The sequence below is a fragment of the Rousettus aegyptiacus genome, unplaced genomic scaffold, assembly GCF_014176215.1.
Source record: "Rousettus aegyptiacus isolate mRouAeg1 unplaced genomic scaffold, mRouAeg1.p scaffold_m13_p_12, whole genome shotgun sequence".
Classification (NCBI taxonomy): domain Eukaryota; kingdom Metazoa; phylum Chordata; class Mammalia; order Chiroptera; family Pteropodidae; genus Rousettus; species Rousettus aegyptiacus.
In genome coordinates, this window is record NW_023416287.1 from 32917672 (window position 1) to 32941122 (window position 23451).

General features: G+C 35.9%; 1 protein-coding gene across 3 annotated transcripts in view; it reads left to right on the forward strand.

Moving 5' to 3' along the window:
* The window catches only part of MACROD2 (mono-ADP ribosylhydrolase 2), a 1752897-nt gene that overhangs the window by 1648065 nt on the left and 81381 nt on the right, over positions 1 to 23451 (forward strand). For 2 of the 3 annotated variants that reach the window (XM_036229035.1, XM_036229037.1), the window contains exons 12-13: positions 1951 to 2013; positions 6381 to 6449. In XM_036229035.1, coding sequence (XP_036084928.1) covers positions 1951 to 2013; positions 6381 to 6449 — 132 coding nt within the window. The remainder of the gene's footprint in view (positions 1 to 1950; positions 2014 to 6380; positions 6450 to 23451) is intronic. The other variant, XM_036229036.1, reaches the window with a different exon arrangement.

Sequence of the window (23451 nt, forward strand, 5' to 3'; positions counted from 1 at the left end):
TTAAAGGATCTATCTGTTAGAGGAGACAGAAAAACTGGAAGATTTTTCCTGATTTACTCTGAGTCCATTTGGTGAGAGGAAGGGGGGAAATACTAACCTATGTTTTTGACAAATACTCTGCACCAACTTAGCCTTGTTAAGGAAACAAGAGCAGCAGGGATGGCTATTTTTTTTCTTAGAGCAAAAGCAATGTCATCACCTCCTTGGAGAAGCAGAAGAGAGAAAATGTCAGATCATCATGTGATGCTTGTAAAAATGCCACGGAGAACACTGGATTTAGGTAGCTAAAAACTACCTAAAAGTTAACACGTACATATTAAAAGTTAACACATACATAGAAAAAAATCTGGAAAGATATACACCAATATTTACAGAGATCATATATTTTATAATAAAAAAAAACATAAAGAAGAATAAAGTTATACTCTGTCCCCCGTGGCAAATGACAGTTCAGGGCAGAGGGAATTCTATTCATACTTATGCATTTTCTTTTTTTTATGTATTTGTTTACTTTCATCATTCTATTATAAACTTTTTCTTTAAATGTTTTTCTATCTGCAACTCTCTTCAGTAGGTTATTTTTCAGAGCTGCTTGAAGAAATGTTTCCCCTTTGCTTCAGCAGCTCTTGTTTCAGCTCTACCAGTTGAGTACTCCTCTGGGGAGGACTCACTATCCTCTTGTCTCTGGATTAGGAGATGGTGGTAGTAGCAGATGGTGGTAGGTCAAAGCGCTCAAGCAAAACACAGTTAAGCAATCTGAGCCTAGTTGTGGGTCAGAAATTTTAAAAGAGCTCAACTTGCGATTCTTCTGCTTCTTTTGGCTTTAGCGGGCAGCTGGGCTAGGTTGAAAGGTGCTAGAAGTCTTCACCAACATGCCTTGCCCCTCGTTGCTCTGCCACATGGCCCTTCTCTCTCTCCATGTGGCTCTATTTGGTAGGCTGGCCTGAATATCTTTACAGCATGGTATCTGCCTTCCAAGGGAGAGAAAGTAGAAGCTGCTAGTCTTCTGTGTCTTTGGCTTGGAGGGGCCAGAACATCACTTCCACATTTTGTCAGTCTAAACAAGTCACAGAATTAGTCCAAATTCAAGGAAAGTAGAGATAAGAGTTCACTTCTTGTGAGACAAAGGATCTGTGGCCATCTTTAACCCACGGTAATATATTCAGGTAACTTCTGCTTCTCTGTTTTCTGTACTTTAACTACATGTTTTATATTTTGGTTCTGTCTCTATATTTTTATCATTTAAAAAAATTTTCTCCAACAAAAAGAGATTTGGAAAGCCTCCCAGCAATGAGTTCTAAAATCCTACTTTTATTTGCCTTTGAGAAGTTTTTCTACACAGAAATTCACAGATATACATTACACATTTTAAGCCAAAAGAAAATTTTAGCTAGTTTCTAGTATATAGGTGCCATTGCACCTGCCTAATTGTTTATTTTTCAAAGATTTATGTACTATAGCATAAACTTTACCACTGTTCAAGACAAAATGTTTTATAGTATAGATATGTTAGGCTTTGATGTATAAGCTAAGTAAAAATAGATATTGTTTTGCAACATATATCAAACAGGAAACTAAAAGGCATAGAAACTTAATCAACCAAGTTTTCTAACACAGTGCATATTACTTGAGTCAAGGGAGAAAAGATGGGAATTAATATTTCTACTGCTTTTGGGGAAATACTGTGCAAGGAGAGGACTACTGAGTGAATTTTGTTTACAGCAGTTCGACATTTAATCAAGCAAATCATGTGAGAAAGGATGAGTATAAATGCACCTATTTATGTAGGTAATTTTTCTGTTTCATGCCTCTGATTCATCTCTCTGCCTTGCTTTATGGGAAGTCATGCTACATTGGTTGCGATTAATTTCAGTGCTGCATATTAGCCATAAAAAGATATTTCATAAATTGACTGATATAATTTTTTTTCCTCTGTGGTTTTCTTGAAAGATGAGAATGGTCCAGAGGAAAAACAAAGTACAGAAGAAATGGAAGGGCAGAGCCAAGAAGCAGGTGGGCTCAGATTTCTTTTGAGGAGTCTTCTAGGCCTCGTCCGCAGAGGTGAACAATGACTTTACTCAGTGCTCTTTTCAAAAAATGCTTATACTTTTCACCAGAGTAACTTCCATGTTCATTCAGGTCTCCTTCAGGAAGCTACCAACGCTATTAACTATGAGTGACAGGGCTTCCAATCAGACGGGTGCATTGTCATATCTCATTCACCAATTCCATTTTTCTTCCATGTAATAACGTTTTGCTTAGTAATGCTCTAAGAGAGGTGGGCAGAGGTTGGAAGTGCCAAGTTAGAGTTTGGCCGACTTAGGACAGGTCAAAATGAGCAAATTTTGTTTGGGAAAAAAATAAAATGAAAATGTTTAAAAGAAATAAGAGGCTTTTTCTCCACAATGAATGAATTGTTTTTCACTGTTTTGCATTTTCAAAGAGCCATATTTCTGGTTATTTCTTTACATGTTGTAGGAGGTAGTGTCACAGAGCCTGACTACACCCACCCTACACAGGGATAAAGTAAGATCCAAAGCCTTCCTGACATCCCTTCTGTTCACTAAAGAACAGATGTATCAATAAAATGTTCATAGATTTTCAGCCATAGATTATAAATTAAACATTTGAAAAATTAAATAGCACTTAAGATCCAAAAGAGATCATCATCACTTTTGATTTATTGTCTCTTTCTACCCATTTTTGTACTCAGGCACTCTATCCTTTAAAAATGATAAGCACAATTATGAAACTATCAACATAATCACCAAAATAAAAATATCTTTCTTCCCTTTAGTTTTCAAGTCATCCTCCCAGTTCTAATGAGCCCCACAGGGGTGGGGGACATTTTTGAAATAGTGGGCTATGACATGTGCCAGGAACATCATAGGCCATATGCTGAACTCTTGGAAATAAACCAGGTAGTGTGGTAAGTTTTTCACTGAAAACTTCCTACATTAACCTTGGAACTTGTGCTAGCAAACTGAAAGCTTTTATTATTAACCTGGAAGATGGAATTGAAGAAGGCCAATCACAGAAAGCACTGAAGCAAGGCAGCAAAGACCTTGTGTAGCTGCTACTGGGTCAGTTGGCTCCCTTTGCTGAAATGTAGTATTTGCAATGAAATGAATTCTGGTACAACGGACTGTAGTCATCCACCCCCACCCCCTACCCAAGCGCCCGACTCACATGTCATTATGCTCCGTGGAAGATGAGTCTTATATGAAAAGTTATCACTATTTTCGCTGGTTGGGACTGGCAACCATTAGTCAAGGAACTGCTGACAGCTGAGGCCGTTCTCTGACTGTTGAGGTTTCACAGGTTTTATTCACTTACTGCTCTCTCTCAAACTGTCTTTATCAACATAGGTTTTTTTCCCAACCCTGTTCATACACGTACACACACCCACACACGTGTATATACATGCACACATATATACATGCACACACATTCACCTCTGTTTTACTTATTCATCCTTTTTCCGTTAATCAGTCGAGAACAGGCAGTTTCTTTTGGGATCATCTTGCCTGTCAGCTGAGAGTGGTAGAATGTAAACCTCTTCTCCACCTCCTGGATCAAGTGCTATCACAGCAATATGGGTAACTCTCAATGTAAAGAGGAGCCCTAAATGCTTAAGTGAGTCCACGGGCTGGCAGGGAGTCGACTGGCAGGGTTCATCTATCATCCTGGCTGGTGTCAGCATACGTTGTTATGCCCACTCTGCTCATGTCATAGCCTCCCTAATCTAAGTGCAGAGAAACCCAAGATGTGATTCTAGTTATTAAAGCCCTTTTGACCTGCTGTTATTCTTCCAAAATAAAAATACCTGCTTTCCATTCAATATAATTTCCAACTTCAATTTCAATTATACAACTCTGCAGGCCTTTTCCTTATCATGAAAAAAAAAAAAAACACACAATGTCAAACCAGCATAATCCAGAATTTTTTACTGCTGTCATAATCAAATCAAATCAAAGTTGTACTTAATATTTCTCATTTGAAAAAAATACATACCAAGGGTATATTGTGACCCAAGCACTGTTCTGGACACTGGGATGCAGCAGTAAATTATAAACACAATATCGCTGCTTCCTTGAAGGTTATAGTCTGGTGGGAGCAGGGGAGTGGGATCCAAAAATAAACAATAATCAAAAAAAGTATCATATACTGATAAATGCCTTGCAGAGAAATGACATAATATAGAAGGAATATTGAGAAGGCCACTTTTCATTGGCTGAATTTGGGGACAACTCTTGCAGGAAATAATAATTTAAATGAGATCTAATGATATGATGGTGAAAGTACATTCGGATAGTGCAAATGCCTCTAGGCTAGTTTCGGTTTAGCACATTAGAGTAAGACGGCTTAGTGACTGGAACGTGGTGGATTAGGGGGAAAATGGTGTGAAATCTGGTAAGAGAGCATATGACCCAATTACTTCTGACTCTATAATATTTGATTTTATTAGAACTACAAAGATAAGCGAAGGGGAGTTTTTAAGTAGTGGAGAGACATAGGCTATGTTTTAAAAGCTCACTTCGCCTGTGAGAGAAACTGGGTCAAAAAAAACAAAGTGAGACCAGTTAGGAGGCTACAGTAGGAAAACAATGATGGTAGTTTCTGGAAATGGAGACAAAAATGAACCTATTTGTGTTATGTTCTGGAGATAGAGATAATAGGACGTGCCAATGGGTTGGAAGTGGGAAATGGGAGAAAGAAGTATCTAGGATGAGTCTTAGGTTTTTAGCATCAGTAACTATGGGGATGATAGTGCCACCCACTAATATGTGAAGGACTGGCTACAGGGCACAGTTTTTGTTAAGAAAATTAATAGCTCAGTTTTGGCCATGGTAAATCTGAGTGCACTTTTAGCTGTGTGGCATGTCAAGAAGCCAGTTAGATATATGAGTCTGATTTTTTCTAGGGAGAGATGTGGACCAGAGATACAGGTTAGAGAGTCACTGGCATGTTAATGATATTTAAGACCATGAGACTGGATGAGATTCACTAGAGAGAATGCATATATAAACAAAACAATGGGCCTAGGACACCATGACATCTAGATATATGGCAACAGGGAAGAAGGAACAGCCACAACAAGAAAGTGTTTCACAAGGAACCGAGTATAAACTCTATGGAATGCTACAGAAAAATTAAGTAAGATAAGAAAAGAGAAATAACCATTGGATTTGGCAAAGGGAGGTGACTGGCACCTTTGATAAGAACATTCTTGCAGAAGCATTAAAATCAGTTGGTTGGGTTATAGAAAGATTGTGCAATGAAGAAATATAGAACAATAACAGGCAGCACTTTCAAGGAGTTTTGCTGAGAAGAAAATAAAAAAATGGGAAAATGTAACATCAAGGGAAGGTTAATAGTTTGTTCTTTTTTTTTTTTTAATAGGAGATTGTCACTTAACAAAAGAAAGTAATTCATCATCTCCAATTATCCCCTTACCAAAATTTTTATTCTCTGTTCCAATAGAGACATGGCCTAAAAGTAATAGTCATGTACATTATGGACAAATGACATACTAGAAAATATGTGATTTGCCTCTAAATGTGTGTTGGTTGTCATCCACGTGCAAGTTTTTAGTTCCATGACCCTGTAACTACATGAAAAATATATATATATATTTCTTTTCAATAGTCAAGTATTAACCATTTCAAATGCTTTTGATAATCCTTCATGCCTTAAATTTACTATTTTAATGTTAGTAAGTTAATTATCTATTATCCTGGAGGCTAAACATGAGTGGAATCACTGGGGTGCTGATGATACTGAGAAGAAAGACAAACTCAGATGAGGTTAATTGCTGCTGGAAGGGGGATAAGGACCTCCAAGTTTCTCATTCCCCACTCTGTGCTTGGGTGACTTTTGGTGCTTTTCTACAAATGCTCCCCTTCTCCTGGGCCTCTGCACTGACAGCCATCAGATGTGCTCCCTGCAGTTTGACAGCCTGGCATAATGAGCAAAGTGCTGTGCTAAGAAGAACCAAACTTTAAAAACACATACATAAAAGCACTTTGTAGAAACTTGCAAGAATATACTTTCTTTCACAATCTGTTAGTAAGAAAAATAATTTACCACTCTTCTAGAGGTGAGGAAGAAGCAAAATGCCCAAGTATAATAGTACCAACCAATAGCATTCTTCACGAAAAAATAGTTTGCAGTTCATTGGGCTCTGCCTTAACTAGCGTTCTGATCCATTAATTATAAGAGAATCAGAAACCACTACTCCTTCAAAGGTCATTCAGTATGTTAGAGCATAAAACAGGCTCATACTTCCTGTGGTAGAGTGGGGAGGGAAGTGTGATGGGCAGGGAAGCTCCAGCTTGGCATCATTAACTCTGAGCCAGTGTTTCTTTTTTGCTTTATAGATGGTGTCATTGCTGCTACTGTCCCCAGCCCTGCTTCAGAAGAGGCAATTGAAGTCTGTAAAGATGAAGGTATGAGCCTACTTACTATATCTAAAATTCAATAACTCTTAGGAGACCATTTGGGTTTTGTTTATATGGAAAAATGAAGCAGTGAGAAAATCTGTCTAATTCTCTTTAAGCATCTCTGTTTCTAAAACAATCAAATATCTCACCCACTTTGTTTTATTCCTTATCTGCCCTTTTCAGAATTTCTATATGCATTTACATTTGTTCCTTTGAGAAGCAACTTTATAAAACAAGAGGATTGTTGGAGAAATTATGTTTAAAGATGTTTATTTGAAACACCAGAATTAGACAGTTTTGCTGTTTACAGCTTCTTATCAAGAATAAGTCAAAAGAGGGCATTTGGGAGCCTCTTACCAGAGACTTTCATTATCCAGACATAAGAAAGAAGAAATGTTTGAAAGGAAACCTTAAAAATAAATCTTTGGCCAGAGCATCATTCTTTACTCTATGGATAATTACTAGGAAAAATGTTGCTGACCCAAGTATCTCCAGAAGAAGAAAAGGGTAAAAGAAAATTTGATTTAGGTTCTAGGAGAAAATTTGAGGGAGAAATAGGGAGGACATTTATGTGCAGGTGATAGGGTTTAAATATATGTAGGTTATCTGAAGGAAAATAAAATAGGTTTTTCTTATCTTTCCATCCTGATTAACTGTCTCCACACAAAAAAGGTAATATTTTATATCTGTCATTGGTACCTACTAAAACCCTTCTGTGAATGGTACATTAGATTACTGCATTTAGTATGAATGGACATCTGGTAAATCACATGATTACCTGGAACTTTTGGATAAATATGCTGAATGCGTTTCTTCAGTTTGGAGTGTTATGAAATAGAACCACACTTGAAAATTGATAACAGCCATTCTTTGAACTGGTGTTTAGAAAATCAAATTTGTCTTAAAATTTTAATACTCAGCTATTTATTTTATTTCATGTAGACTTGTAAATGGTTTTTTTCTAAGTGAGATGTCCTGTGTGTAGTAAGGGTAGTTATTAAGATTTTGAATTCTGGGGTTCACAGTGTTTGAGGCTTGAATCTTGTTTCTGTCACCTGAAATTTATATAACCTTTGGCAAGTATTTCAAGTAGTTAACAAAGAATTAACAAGTCATGGCAAGTAATTAACTTCTTTGTGCTTCAATTTTCTCCTCTGAAGAATGGGGACAATAATAATAATTATCTCACAGAATACAATAATACATGTCAATTGCTCAAACTCTTCACCTAGTACCATATTGTGCATATTGGTCTCCCAAGAAGACATATTACGCAAAGGAGAAGAGGGAGCAGCCATTTATTAGGGAGAACTCTTGGAATCAACACCTGGAAAAGGAAAAAGTAACAAGGCAGAACTTGGTAAAGGGAAGAGCTGAACTAACTGCAAGGCATTCTCAACAAAAGCCACAGCTGGTCTGAAGATGACATAACCCTTCTGAGATGCCCTGGTTGAGAAGAGAGAGTCAGGCTATCAACACCCCCCGCTGATAAGTTACCTGAGACTGGCTGCCTTGGGAGGAGCATGTAGTCTTAAGTGAAGCAACCCCTCCCTTGAGGTAATCCTGGAAGTCTGAGATGGATGAGGGCTGCCTGGAGCTGGGAAAATTAATTCTTCATTCCGGAAAGGCAATCTGGATGGCCCAACTCAGCATCCACCACACTGTTATTTTTAGTGATCTTTTTCTTCCTTGTTGCTACTTTTTAAATGACTCCTCTAGCACCACTTCCCTTCTACTCAGATATGTGTCCTGACATCCCTGGTTTTAAAACCATTTAGGATATCTAAATATGTAAATAATATCAGGTATCCACATAGATTCTTATAAGAAATGCAAGGTCATCTTAGAAAGAAAAGTAAACCTGACCAAGTCAGAATGAAAAGAGGGAAGTGATATTCATCGAAGTAAATAATTTTAGACATTATGATCATTTACTTGTGCTGGATTATTATTATTATTATTATTATTATTATTATTATTATTATTATTTTAAGTCATGAAGTTAAATGGCAGAGTTTAGGAAACAAGAAGAATAATCTACTTTAGGGCTTCATGCTATTTTTCCTGTTAATTTGTTTGATTGGATGTACCACACCTGTATAGAAACACATTGTTTCTAATGTTTCATAATGCTTTTAGGATTTCACATCATTAATTGCTCATGCCAGGATCAATTTCTCAGAATATGATTTTTTTCTACATGAAACTTGTAATGATGGTAACTCTGAGTTCTGCCACTTATCACAAATGCAGTTCCCTAATAAGAGTAAATGTGAAGTTTTAAGAATTTTACTAAAATATATGGTTAATAGTTATTAACCTCTTGATCCAGGCAAGTGAAACAATGTTTTAAAATCCACACTAGCATATAATTCTATTTCAATTAAAAATAGAACATATAGGATATAATTTTTGCCTTTACCTTCTGAAATAGCATGTACCACTGGTTTTAATTGATTATCATTCCAAAGCTTAAACCAAGTGTCCAATGATTACAGGACTGCTGTCTTGACTGATGCATAGTTTAGAATGAAAAAGAAATGAATTTGCCATTGAAATCCTCTAAGATTGAGGTCAAGTTGAGGTTAAAAGGCAGTCATATGTGTTGAGGATTCATTTCAAACATTTACCATTATTAGTTTCATGCAGAAATATATCTCCTTGGTGACAACTGGGCTACTTATAAACTCTGCAGTTATAAAACCACTTATAAAAATGCATATTACTCTCTCCAATTTAAATGGCAAAACATCTTTGCTGACCAAAGGTCCTGAAGCAATCTTTGCTCTCACGCCTTTGTTTCCAGACTTTGATCCTAACCCGGCATCTTCTTCTTGAGGTTAGAACAACAGATCTAATGGGCTGGCATTTTTTCTTTCTCTCTCTTTCTCTTTCCTATATAATTCATAAAGATTTTGAGACTCATCAGTTATTTCTAGCTTTGATTGTTGGTTGACTGGCTTTACATTTGTTATAATTTTCGGTTCTTATAGGAAACTAGTGTCTTCTAGGGTGCAATAACTTAAAATAAACAAAAAATGAGCTGGCTAATGTCACTTGGTTTAGAGATAATATTTTTAAAAAATTAAAACATGTACGTGAAAGCAGGAAAGTTTTAAGAGGAAGTGTCTTCTATGCCAGAAATTTGTTCAAATGTTGTAGACATACTTTCCACTGGGTACATAGAACAGATACTTATTGCCCATTCATCCCACATAACTAATAATGATGCAAGCTGAAGACAGGAGGTACCACTGATTGGCTTATGTCTCAAGAGCTAGACTGCGAACTACAGACTAAAGGTACCTGTTGCCAATGACTCATTACAACCTTTGATTGGGCAGGAGTGAATTGAGAGGATAAGGTGTGAGGAGGAATGCTGGTGAGTAATTCAATACAAAGGTGCCTGCCAAGGGTGTGGCAGCCAGGATTGAACTAAAGTGAACTCCGAGGTAAAAGTAGCCTAAGAAATTATCCGTAGGTTGATAGAAATTCTGAGGTTCTTTATAAAACACGCATTCACTTATCTACTGAGAGATTTCTTTCTCTACTTGTAAAACTATTCTAACTATTGATTTAATGGTAGTTTGCACTTTATTTATGTATTTATTTATTTTTGCACTTTAAATCCTTAAAAAATAAACCCAAGAATACAAATATTTAGGCTATTTAAGTTACCAAATATAGAGGCAATAAGATAAAGGGGAGTATAAACACAGGAATAACATTTATATTAGGAGTACAAAGTACTCTGGTTGAAACTACTGCAAAGACATTATTATTATTATTTAAGATATAGTTGATCTTAATTCAAGGAGAAGTCTCTGTTCTAGTTGACTCAACACTAGTAATAGTTTATCCTCACAGCCAAAGCCAAGGCATCTTATTGGGCGTTGAGACGGGGAGGGGACCCTGCTGTTTAAACATATCTTGATTCTCATGTCTTATTACTTAATTACTCAATTTGAATTTGAAGGTCAACTAGATCAAGTCATATGCTCATTAATATTAAAAACAAAATCAATTAATACTCATGTGCATACACACGAAGCTTATATTTCTTTGGAGCCCTGTGTAAGTCACATTGGTGCTGTTTGGTATTTAGGAAGTGGGCTGTCCCCTGGAAAAGGATTTCTTAACCTTTAATATAAGTTTAAGACCTTCTAGAGGTCAAAATTTCTGTAGAATAGAAAGAAACATAAAGCAAGAGTTAGCCTTGCCAAAGGGAACAAAAGAGAAAGGACAAAGTTACGTAGGAGGAAGCAGATTCGGGAATGTGCAAGAGATGGGCATAAATGCTTCCCACCATTTATCGCCTTAAGCCTGGGCCGGTGGTGTCTGCTCCAGATGACCCTGAACATGGTTTATGTCCCTTTTCTAAGCCATTGGAGAGAAACAAACATTGGGCCACCCATTAATTTCCCCTCAGACTTCCCTAGTCTGATTTTTTTTAATACTCTTCCTGTTCTTGGTGTCCAAGTGTTCTCCTTGCTACCCACAAAAGTGGAACAAAGCTGCCCCCTGTCCTAGATCTGCACTAGTGGAGTGTCTGGATACACTGTAACTCCCTTGTGTCATCAATCTTGGATTTTAAGAGTCCGAAGTGTGAAATGAAATCTACTGCCTTATGACAGTTCAGTGAAGGGGAAAGAACCAAGATACATGGAGTGTCTCCTGTTCTGAATACTTTATGTTTGTGTATAATGTAGTTTTCATTTTATTAAAGGGTAACTTGAGACTCAGCAAGTAGAGAGAGAAAGGTGTGTGTGTAGGGCGTGAGGAGAGGACTACGTCATTAATGTTGACATCATAGCTGATACTTACATGAGTTTACATAATCCTCATAAACAATAGTATTTTATTCTACTTTAATATGACAATTATTTAGTTTACTGCTTATAATACATATTTATTATAAAATATTTTTAAATGCAGAAAAATATAAAAAGTAAAAGCATATAATCATTTTTTCTTTAAGGATTAAATTATTTTTTAATAAGTCTTTATTCTGGTTCTTGAGCCAACAATTTGCCTTAATATTTTATGTCTTTAAACATTCCTCAAAGCCATGTGCTTTTTTTTTTAATTGGAGGGATAATTTTTCATCAAATGATTGTCTCACAATTTACATAGCCAGCATCGTAATGTTAGATTATTTAGTTATCCACAGTTCTCTATTACAAATAATAGGGAAATGCAGTGCATACATTTTAGATGAATCTTGGTGTGTATCTATGATCAATTCCTCAGGATAAATTCTTAAATTTTGTTAATTTACTAGGGAAATGATTAAAAGATTTTTATTACTTACATTTATATTCTTATTTAAAATGACATTAAAAATTACTTTTAATTTATTATTAAAATTATGTTTAATTATATTAAAAATAAGGAAAATAATAAATAAAAATGATCACCCATAATTTCAATCCCCAGAAATAAACATATGTAATATGCTAGTATAAATAAACTTCCAATCTTTTACTAGGTTGCCATACACATGTAGAGAGTTATTCTGCAATGCAACTTTGAAACTGTCTTTTAAATATAACATAGATTGTGAAATTCTTTCCATGTCTTTCCATAGTCTAACATCACTTAATTAAGTATATTCTAATGAGTGAAACTCCATAACTCACTTACCCAGTCTTCCTTTTGTGCCATTTTTTTGGTTTCAGTTTTAAATTCTATACTGGCCAGGAATGTTCTTTTAACTTTGTAAATGTTCATTATCATTCCTGTAAGAAAATTCTAATAAATGGAAATGCATTTAATCTCTGCATTAAATAGAGTTTATTTCTTTTTCTGATTCTTTAAATAATATATGTTTACTGTAGAAAACCCAAATAATGAAAGAGAATATAAGGAATAGAATAAACAAACATGCAATTACAGTACCCTGAGATAACTACCATTTGCATTTTTGAGGACCATACTTTCATGCATCACTTTCTGAATATATGCACACACACGAAATTTTATATAAATTGATTTTACAATGTGGGATTTTAATGCAACCTCCTCTTTTATTTATTTTTTTGTGAGAGGTTTTTTTTTTCAGTTACAGTTGACATCTAGCATTATGTTATATTAGTTTCAGGTGCACAGCACAGTGGTCAGACAACCCACTAAGTCATTCCTCAAATCAGTTCAACACCTGCCTGATACTATACAAAGTTATTACAACATTATTGATTATATTCCCTATGTTGTACTTTACATCCCTGTGACTCTTTTGTAACTACCAATCTGTACTTCTCAATCTCTTCTTCTTTTTCACCCAGCTCTCCAAATCTCCTTCTATCTGACAACTATTAATTTGTTCTCTGTATCCATAAGTTTATTTCTGTTTTGTTTGTTTATATTTTCCTTTAGATTCCACTCTAAGTGAGATCATATGGTATTTGTCTTCCTCTGACTTATTTCACTTAGCATAATATCCTCTAGGTTCAGCCATTCTGACAGGTGTGAGGTAATTCTAATTTGTAATTTTAATTTGCATTTCTCTGTTGATTAGTGAAACTGAGCACCTTTCTAAATGTCTGTTGGTCATCTGAATGTCCTCTTTGGAGAAATGTCTATTCAGGACCTCTGCCCATTTTTTAATTGGATTGTTTTTTTTTTTTCAGTGTTGATTTATATGGGTTCTTTACCAATTTAGATTTTAACCTCTTATCTGATGTATCATTGGCAAATATCTTCTCTTATTCAGTAAGCTGTCTTTTTGTTTTGCTGATGGTTTCCTTTGTTGTGCAATAAGTTTTAGGTTTGCTGTAGTTCCATTTGTTTAATTTTGTATGTTTGTTTCCCTTGCCTGAGAAGATACATCAGAAAAAAAAATATTACTGAGAGCAATGTCAGAGAGTTTACTGCCTATGTTTTCTTCTAGGCGTTTATGTCCTACATTTAAAAACCATTTTGAGTTTATTCTTGTATATGGTATAAGAAGATGGTCAAGTTTCAATTTTTGCATATATCTGTCCAGTTTTCCCAACAACATTTATTGAATAGACTATCCTTATGCCATTGTATATTCTTGCTTTCTTTGTCATAAATTAAATGGCTGTATAGGTGTGGATTTATTTCTGGGCTCTCTATTCTATTCCATTGATCTATATGTCTGTTTTTAACAGTATCATGCTGTTTTGATTACTATAGCCTTGTAGTATAGTTTGATATCAGATTGTGCGATACCTCCAACTTTGTTCTTGTTTCTCAAGACTGTGTGGCTATTCAGGGTCTTTTGTGGTTCCATATGAATTTTAGGATTATTTGTTCTAGTTCTGTGAAAAATGGCATTGATATTTTTGTAGGGATTGCACTGCATTTGTAGATTGCTTTGGGTGATAAATAGAAAGAATGTTAATTCTTCCTGTCTACTAGCACAGTATAGTTATATACTTCCACTTATTTATATCTTCTTCAATTTCTTACTTTGATGCCTTATAATTTTCCAAGTACAGTTCTCTTATCCCTTCAGTTAAATTTATTCTTGAGTATTTTAGTTTTTTTAATGCAATTGTAAATTGGATTATTTTCTTAATTTTTCTTTCTGATAGTTCATTATTGGTATATAAAAATGTAAACAATTTCTGAATATTTATTTTGTATCCTGCTACTTTACTGAATTTATTTATCAGTTTTTTTGGTCTTTGAAAATGTTTCATGTGAACTTGAGAAAAATGTATATTCTGCTACTTTGGGGTGAAATCCCTTAAGAATATCAATTAAATCCATCTGGTCTAATGTGACATTTAAGGCCACTGTTTCTTTGTTGATTTTCTGTCTGGAAGATTTATCTATTGATGTCAATGGGGTGTTAAAGTACCTTACTATGATATTGTGTTAGCACTGATCTCTCCCTTTATGTCAGTTAATATTGGCTTTATATAAGTAGGTGATCCTATGTTGGGTGCATAAATGTTTACAAGGGTTATATCCTCTTGTTGGATTGAAACCTTTATCATTATGAAATATCCTTCTTTGTCTCTTATTATAGCCTTTGTTTTAAAGTCTATTATGTCTGATATAAGTATTGCTATTCTAGCTTTTTTTTTTTTTTTCATTTCTCTTTGCATGAAGTATTTTTCCAATTCTCTGCTTTTGGTCTGTGTGTGTCTTTTGATCTAAAGTGGGTCTCTTGTAGACAGCAGATGTATGAGTCTGTTTTCTGATCCATTCCACTACCCTATTAGAGTATTTAACTATTGACATTTAAAGTGATTATTGATGGGTACATAGTTATTGCCATTTTATTATTCATATTGATGTTCTTTTATCCCCTTCTTTTTCTTAAAGAAGTCCTTTTAACATTTCTTGTTATTGGTTTGGTAGTGATGAACTCCTTTAACTTTTTCTTGTCTAGGAAGCTCTTTATCTCTCCTTCAATTTTAATTGATAGCCTTGCTGGATAGAGTGTTCTTGGTTGTATTTTCTTGCTTTGCATCATTTTGAATATGTCGTGCCAATCACTTCTGGCCTGCAATATGTCTGTTAAGAAATCAGCTGATGGTCATATGAGAGCTCCCTTCTAGGTAATTAACTGTTTTTCTCTTATTGCTTTTAAGATTCTTTCCTTGTTTTCAACATTTGGCTTTTTAATTACGATGTATCTTGGTGTGAGCCTTTTTTGGGTTTATTTTGTTTGTGACTCTCTGTGCTTCCTGGACTTGTATGTCTATTTTCTTTACCAGGTTAAGGAAGTTTTCAGTCATTGTTTCCTCAATACATTCTCAATCCCTTGCTCTCTCTCTTCTTCTAGTATTCCTATGATGCAAATGTTTTTACAGCTGATGTCCCAGAGTCCCCTTAAACTATCCTTATTTTTCGAATTGTTTTTTTTTGTTGTTGTTCTTCTAATTGGGTATATTTTTCAACCTTGTCTTCCAAATCACTGACTTGATCCTCTGCTTCATCTAATCTACTGTTGATTCCTTGCACTGTATTTTTCATTTCAATTATTGTGTTCTTCATTTCTGACTTTTAAAAAATGTTTTCTATGTCCTCTTTGATACATACTATCTCCTTGTTGAAGTTCTCACTAAGTTCCTTGAGCATTCCTATAACCATTTGAACTCTGTATCTAGTATTGTTTTCCTTCATTAATTTAGTCCTTTTTTTTTTTTTTTGGAGTTTTTGTTCTATTCTTTCATTTGAGACATGTTTCTTTGTCTCCTCATTTTTTTTTTGTCTTCTCTCTGTGTTTGTTTCCATGTATTAGGTAAGTCTGCTACATATCAGTGTTGGTGAGGTGGCCTTACATAGTAGGTAGTTATGGGGCCCAGTAGTGCAGTTTCCTTGATCCACTGAGGCAAGTATTTCAGGTGCATTCCTTGTGTGGGTTTTGTGTGCCCCTCTGTTGTAGTTGAGCATTGATTTATGTTGACATGTTAGTGGGTAGGATTGACCCTGAAACTGAGTGGCTTTGAGGATTAGCCAGGACCACAGCATATAAGCTTCTATGTAGGGCCCGACCCCATAGAGCAGGATTCACCCAGTGGGCTCTGGTGCCTGCTGAAAACACCCTTTGAGACTGCTGCTTGTGGGGCTAATGGGAAGGTGCTCCGTTGTGGTCTGAAGCTGTTCACTGGGTATATTTGTTCTAGGGAATGGCTCCCATGCAGGCCAGTGTTAGCCATTGCCTGTAACTGGCCTGGGGCTACCTGGTAGGAGCTACAAAGCAACGCGTAGCTGGTTGCTGCCTATGATGGACCTGGAGGTGTATGGGAGAGGCCACACTGCAAACCAAATCCAGATTGCTATTGGTCCTGAGGCAGCTCAGCAAAAGGCCCAGGGCACACTGAGGCCTGCCGGCACCTGCCGGCTCTCTATAAGATTCAGCCACAGAAAGAACCTGGGGCAGTCCCAGACTTGGATGAGGTAAGCTCTCAGGAAGTCACCAGGGTGAGATGAGTGGTGTTCACCAGATTAATGCAGATTCAGATTTGGCACCAGTGCAGAGCCCGAGGCCACTTAGCAAAAAGCTCAGGGTACACTGAGGCCAGCTGCCACCCACCCCGTAGACCCCCAATAGTTCTCCAAGAAAGACTACAGTATAGACCAACACTGGCTGCCTAATGCTGAAAGAACCTCAAGAAATGCTTGAATTGGGTGGGATGGGGTCCCAGGCTGTCATAAGGATGGAGTGAGCAGAGTTTACTAGGCCGATATAGACTCATATTTGCCATATGGGAAGAGGGCTCAACATAGGAAAGATGGCACCAGCCCATTGGCTGAACAGGAGGAGGGCTCAACACAGAGACAATGGTGGCTCTTTCCAGCCCACACCTTGAAGCCATACAGCTCAGTCTCTTCTGTATGTCTCAAGTGCCTTTGGAGCTGCCTCCCTCCACCAGAGCCCAGAGTGAGTGCTTGGGAGCCAATGAGTCTGTGTCCAGGCCCTTTAAGAGAATGTTGAGGTTTCCAGCAGCCTTTCATCTTAACCTGGATGGATGGATCCTCACTGGTTTTCACAGCCACATGTTATGGGTACTACTCTTCTTGGCACTGGTGCTGTGGGCTAAGGAGCCCAGTGTGGGGCTGGGACTCTCTTTTCTCAAGGGGGACCTCTGTAGTTAAGATATTCCTCCTGATTCTCAATGGCCACACATAGGTGTAGGGGCAGCCTCCTTCCCATGTCCACCCCTCCTACCAGCCTTAAGGTGGCTTTGTCTGTATATTCTTAGTTGTAGGACTTTGGTTTAGCTAGTCTACAGATGGTGCTCCAGGTTGTTTTATAATTTAGTTGTAATTTTAATGTGGTCATGGGTGGAAGCAAGCACAGAGTTTTCCTACTCTTCCTTCTTGACTGGAACTGCAATTTCCCCCTTTTTATTGTTTGCTTACTTTCCACTTTCCAATTACTCAGAGAATAAAATACACTGACCAGAAGTCTATTCTCTGATCCCAAATTCCAGAATCCAGATTTCAGATCTACCCTGACATGTGTGACCTTGGGCAAATTAATTAGTCTCTGTGCACTTCAATTTTCCCATATGTAAAACAGGAATGATAAAAGCACTTCCATCACACAATATTGAACATTAAATCAAATCTATCCACTTAAACATTTCAAAACATTAGGAGGCTCACAGTTTTTAGCCATTGTTAAAATACATTTATTTTATAAATATTGTAACATATTCTACACACTTTTCTGAACCTTGTTATGTTATAGGCCACAAAACTTCATGGAAATTCCTCTCTGTCATTTTGTGAAGCTTTAATTCATCCATTTTAAAGTTCTCATATTACAGAGCTTGAATGTCCTATAATTTATTCCACCATTTTTTCTATGATGAGTAAGCACTTTCTTTCCACTTTATTTCCATACAAACAATGCTGCAATAAATGTCCTTGCCCATATATCCTCATAAGCAGTGCTTTTATTTGTATGGGAAAACTTCCAAGAGTGTGAATTCTGCTTTGAGGAGTATGTGTTTTTGATAGATATTGCTAAATTACTTTTTTGAAAGGCTACAACAATTCGTATTTTCATCAGCAAATGTTAATGTTATTCTTTCTAATTTTCACCAGTTTATTAAAAGGCCAGTATTATTACCTCAGTTTTGCAGGTAACTGTGGCTCAGAAAGTCTGAGCACTTGATATAGTTAGCCTAAAGGTATAACCAGAATTTGGAAACCAAGTCTACTTGAACCCAAAGTCCATGTTTTTTCCATTCCCCCATGCTGCTTCCCACATCATGTTTTTGGAGTAAGGGACATTTCTTGCCTGAGAGGAGGTGAAATGCAGGCAGGTCCAGAGGAGTCAGAGGGCAGCATGGGAAAGCTGAGGCCCAAGGTAGCTGAGCAGGACAGTGATACAGTAGCAACAGAGTGACAGAGCCAGCCTGCTTGGTCCACATCACAACTTGAACCTTACTCTGGTCCTACAATAAAATGGGTACACAGAAATCTCTGACTATGTACACCACTAGAAATAAAGCCTAAACCCCTCTGCATGTTATTCATGATTTTCCTGTATATAAAGATCTTTCTACACATAGTTCCTTAAGACCCCATACCTCCTTAAAACACCACGCATAACTTGCTCTGTAACCCAACTCACTTGTTTGTCATTTCCCAACTACCACTTGCCTGCAACATTCTAGCATCATTCTGTCACACTCATGTTATGCGGGATTCAAAGATTCACTTCAATGTTTTACCCTTACGTCAACCCTTTACTTCATCATTCCCTTCCTCCTTCTTTCCTTCTCTCCCTCCTTTCCTTCCTTCTATCATGAACAATCTAAGAAAACATTTTAATGACAGGAATTATACTAGATAATGCAGGTGTGGCAGCAGCATATTTCCACATTTCTTAGTTTTATCCTTCCTCATTACGTTTCATCCTATACAATAGTCGATAGTGAACTGTCACTCCTGTTTCTTGCAAACTTTTTGTAAACTTTAAAAATTATCAATACCTTGTAATATATTAGTTATATACATGACATATCTACCTCATAGAATGTAAATATCTTAAGGTTAGGTACTAAGTCTCATTCATTATCATGTTCTGTACAAAGCCCAACACAGTGACTTGTTTATAGTAGGTCCTCAATATTGAATATAGAACCTACCATAGAAAATGGGACTTTATTTTATTTTCACCACCAACTTTGGCTTCATTCTATTTTGGATATTGATTTGGTTAAAAAAAAAATAAGTAGTACTCGAAACAAAACTACTTTTGGGGCCACTTATGATTCTCCCAGTGATTCACCACTTTTCCCAAAATATTTATTACTATCATTAAGGCTTCCAATAATGGAAATTCCTTTTCAGAATTCTTCTTTTTCAGAAGTGCATTTTCCCCAAAATGTCATGATACAAAAACACAAAGAAAAAGTCAAGCATATTACTGTCCCACTTGTTCACTTTTGGAATTTGTTATGTTCACCCTATAAGAGAACAAAATAAATTTCTAAATGATAAATGTATATAGATTATTTGCTATCACTGAAGCTAGTTGTTTATGCTTAATTTATGATGATGCTTCTGATAATTTTTTCAAATGCTTTGATTATATATATTTAAAACAGGATTAAATAGGTAAAAGTAGATAAAATTATTTATATACTTTGTAGTATTAAAAGAGTATTTATCTACCTTTCAGTAGAGTTTTAAATACTCTTAAGTGGAAAATGGAAAGCACATAGTAGGTGCCTTCCAATTACACTTTTACATATACATTATTTTTTCTTACAAAGTAAGTGTGGCTTTAATTATATATTTGTAACAGTTCAATTATGTGATCTCTGGGACATATTTTTAAAGATTTGATGAGTGAGACTTGGAAACAAAATCATCCCAGACTAGGATATACATATTTTGGACCAAATTTTAGATCTAAGAGGCATATTAATGTAAGTATCTCTGTAATCTATTTTCATATTCACTGGCCTAGTTTTTAGTTCTACAGGAGCAAGCCATGCAGCTTATAAGAACCTCAATTTTTTTTGGATTCACATCACCATTGTCGTATAACCTTAGGTAACTTTTTAAGGTTATGTTTCAGTTTGCTCTTTGTAAAATAGTATTTATATAACAGAGTTGTGAAAAATAAAAGAATAAATAGATTTAAAGTTCTTAGAATAGCTTTTCAAACATAGTAATCTCTCAACAAGTATTGGCAACATTATGTGTGTGTGTGTGTGTTACGATTACTGCTATTAATTGTATGTGCTGTTTTTAGAACTCTAAATACTAAGTCGTTGACATACATTAAGGTTAGAGAGTCTCGATCACAGGTGAAGTTCAAAATATTTAGCAATGGATGCTTCCCGGTTCCTAACCATCAATGTTAAAGCTTGATAGTATATCGCAGTGGCATGTACCAGTTGAATATTAAAAACAACTGGAGTATGTCATACAGGCAAGCAGAAACACCTCAGACTCTATATCTCACCCTCATATACCAATAACTGGGTAGCCTGGCTTGAATACCAAACAGATTTTTCTTGTATCCCAGCTACTGGCTTTGTGTTTTATTCTCATGTAGCTAAGACCTACAATGGAAGGCCTAATATCCATATTTTAGAGTGCTTTTGTCGGCATGCCCTAATAAGAATAATCATATGTATTTAGTGAGCGCATATTTGAGAGTGATGAGGGCATAATTTATAATTATACCAGGATGATGGATCATGGTGCACCTGGGGAAACCAAGATGTGTAGTCATCCTACTGAAAGTGTAAGAAGTCTTTTCTGTCTACAGATCAAAATTATACCTCTCACTCGTATTCAAAACTGTTTGTCGAATTTTGATTCCTAAAACATACTATTCTTAGAGTATCATTTTTTCTGGCCTTGTCACTCTCTCGTTAATTAGTATGAAAAAATCTTTGGAGTTACTCTTTAGAATATTTTCACAAAAAGTATATTCCTAGTCAATCTGAATAAGAGCATCTTCTAATTAAGTGCATTCTATTTTTCTATGAAATACCTTCTCGACTAGCATAGTGATTCTCAAATTTTAATGTGCTTTGGAATCAAATATACATTATATTTGAATTAAAAACTGAATACTGTGTTTTAAAGGTGGTTTAAAAGATCTCCAGAGTTAATTTCGAAGATATGTATCCATGCTACTATATGAGATATGACTTTATTAAAAAACAGATCATGACAGTGGTTCATGAGGAATGTCACATGATCATACTTTGGGTAAAGACACTAGAGAAAGGCACTTCCAAATCGTAAGCAACATAATGGGACTTTTGTTCTGATATTCCCATGTTTAAAATTTTATAGTATCCCTCAGGATGTTAATAAATATTTATTGATTAAATAGTTTAGCAGTCAAAATTTTTAGAAACTACAAGGCTAAAGTTAAACAGTTTTCTACAGTGCAGGACCTCTCAGAGCCTTCCATATGCTAATTTGCATTGAGAAGTTCAGAGGTGATGGAAGCAGAAGGCATTTCCCACATTAATTGACCAAATCTTATTTTAAAAACTTTTTTTGTTACATATTTCTATATGCAACATTTTAAAAATTCTAACAAAATACAGTTTGGGAAACAATTCCACATCCTAGCCATAAGAATTAAAAAACATAGTTTAAAATTTTAATTGTAATAAATCATACTCACTATTATAATACAAAATGAGCAATGGTTAAATTACATTAGAAAACAGGGTCTGAGTTTCCTAAATTCATGGTGGTACTATGTTACTGAGTAGACATTCTCCCAAGTCTCAGAAAAAGGATGTAGCCTATCATTGCTTTTGACAATAAATTTTCCTGAGCAGAAATGTGTTGTCCTACCTCATCCTTAATGATGTTTGTCATCATCTATGCTTTCCACCACTGTTCCCAGAGAGTTATATTTCTTGAGACAGTGAGACAGAGAATGTCTCAGAACTGCTGTACTCCCTAACAAAATGAAAGGAATAATTGGCTAGCTAGGGGCAAAAATAGGAACATTTTTTAATCTAGTATAAAGACAAGGTTTCTTAACAAGCATTGATGGCATTTAATGGAAAGTTTGTCTTCCCATTTCATTTAGAAATTAGCCCTGATACTTTGTACCAGATGTGTCAAATTAAAATGTAAAGGCAAACAGGTTATTTTCCTCAGGCAGAAAGGCAATAACACTCACATACACATGTGTGCATACACAAAAGCAACGCACACAACACACACACACCCACACACACACACATACCGTGTTCTGAGATCCAACCCAGATCTGTACAAGACAACATTTCTCCCAGCTTGATCTATGATTTGCAATGTTTCTCTGATATTAGGAGACTCAAGACTTTCAAAGGACATAAGACTTTCAAAGGCATATTTCAAATGTCATTAAAGTGTTTCAGTTTACCTGTAAATCATTCGCCAATGTGGTCTAAGCCAACCACATTTTGAAGCATAATCAATTACTGAATATTCACTCAATAACTCTATCCTAACTATGTAATGAGATAGACATGTCTGTCCATCTCTTCCTCTGAGTAGGCAGTTGAGGATTTGAGACCACTCTAAGCAGCAGACACTGGGTTTCTCAGAATCTTTCTTTTCAGTTTCAGAAAAATAAGCAACCATCTTTTCTCATCCTGCAGATGAGAGCTTTCTACTTTCTAGAGCTCCTTCTAACCAGAAGTCCGGTGTATATTAGTCTAGAGAACTTGGATCTATAGCTGCTTATTTATTACCTATCACTGATGTTTACCACAATCACCAGGTGGAGCTCCAGTGAACCCTTTCACACATTAGTCTTCTTCTTGACAACACTCTTTTTCATGGTCAAAGCCATTTCCAAGTTCTTCCTCCTTGCTTCCATCAAGGTTGAGCTAAGAGAGCACATCACACTCTGCTTCTTCTTTATTCCCCGAAACAGTGTCTTCTGACTTTACAAGCATCAATTCTTCCATCTTCACTAATGCCTTTCCCTCCTCCTACTTAATGAGTCTCCTTTCTGAAATATATTTCCTACTCAACAATCTCCCTTTTTCAAGTATAAAGAAAACAGGGATTTGCTGTAGGTCCATATGGTAACCACATGCCCTGGATTTTTAAGTACAATTCTAACTGCAGTGATTTCATTTTCTTATCAGACTATATGATAGAATTTCTGGGAGGAAAAACAACAACAACAAAAAAACCTTCTTCCTGAGCGTAGACTCTCATGGGAAACTAGATTTGACTTCTGTCACCACAAGTATTTTGCTAGGTTTTAGGAGAAAAAAAGTGGAGGTGAGATTAAAAAAATAATTACTATATTTCTCTCCCTACCCTCAAAATATCTTTTCTTCAATGTCATGTCATGTTTGCTACTTTTGTCTTTATTTTGAAAATCCTTTTGGCAGTAATAAAAAGTATGTGCTAAGAGCTTTGTTCACAAATCCTAATTAGTTGAGCTGAATTATAGAGACAATTTAAAAAATGTTTAGTAGTACCCAAATACACCTTACTTAATTTTCCCAGTGATTCTTTAAGATGCAATATATGTGAGACAGCGCTACCTTCTATAACAACAATGTCAAACTTACGCAGGAGA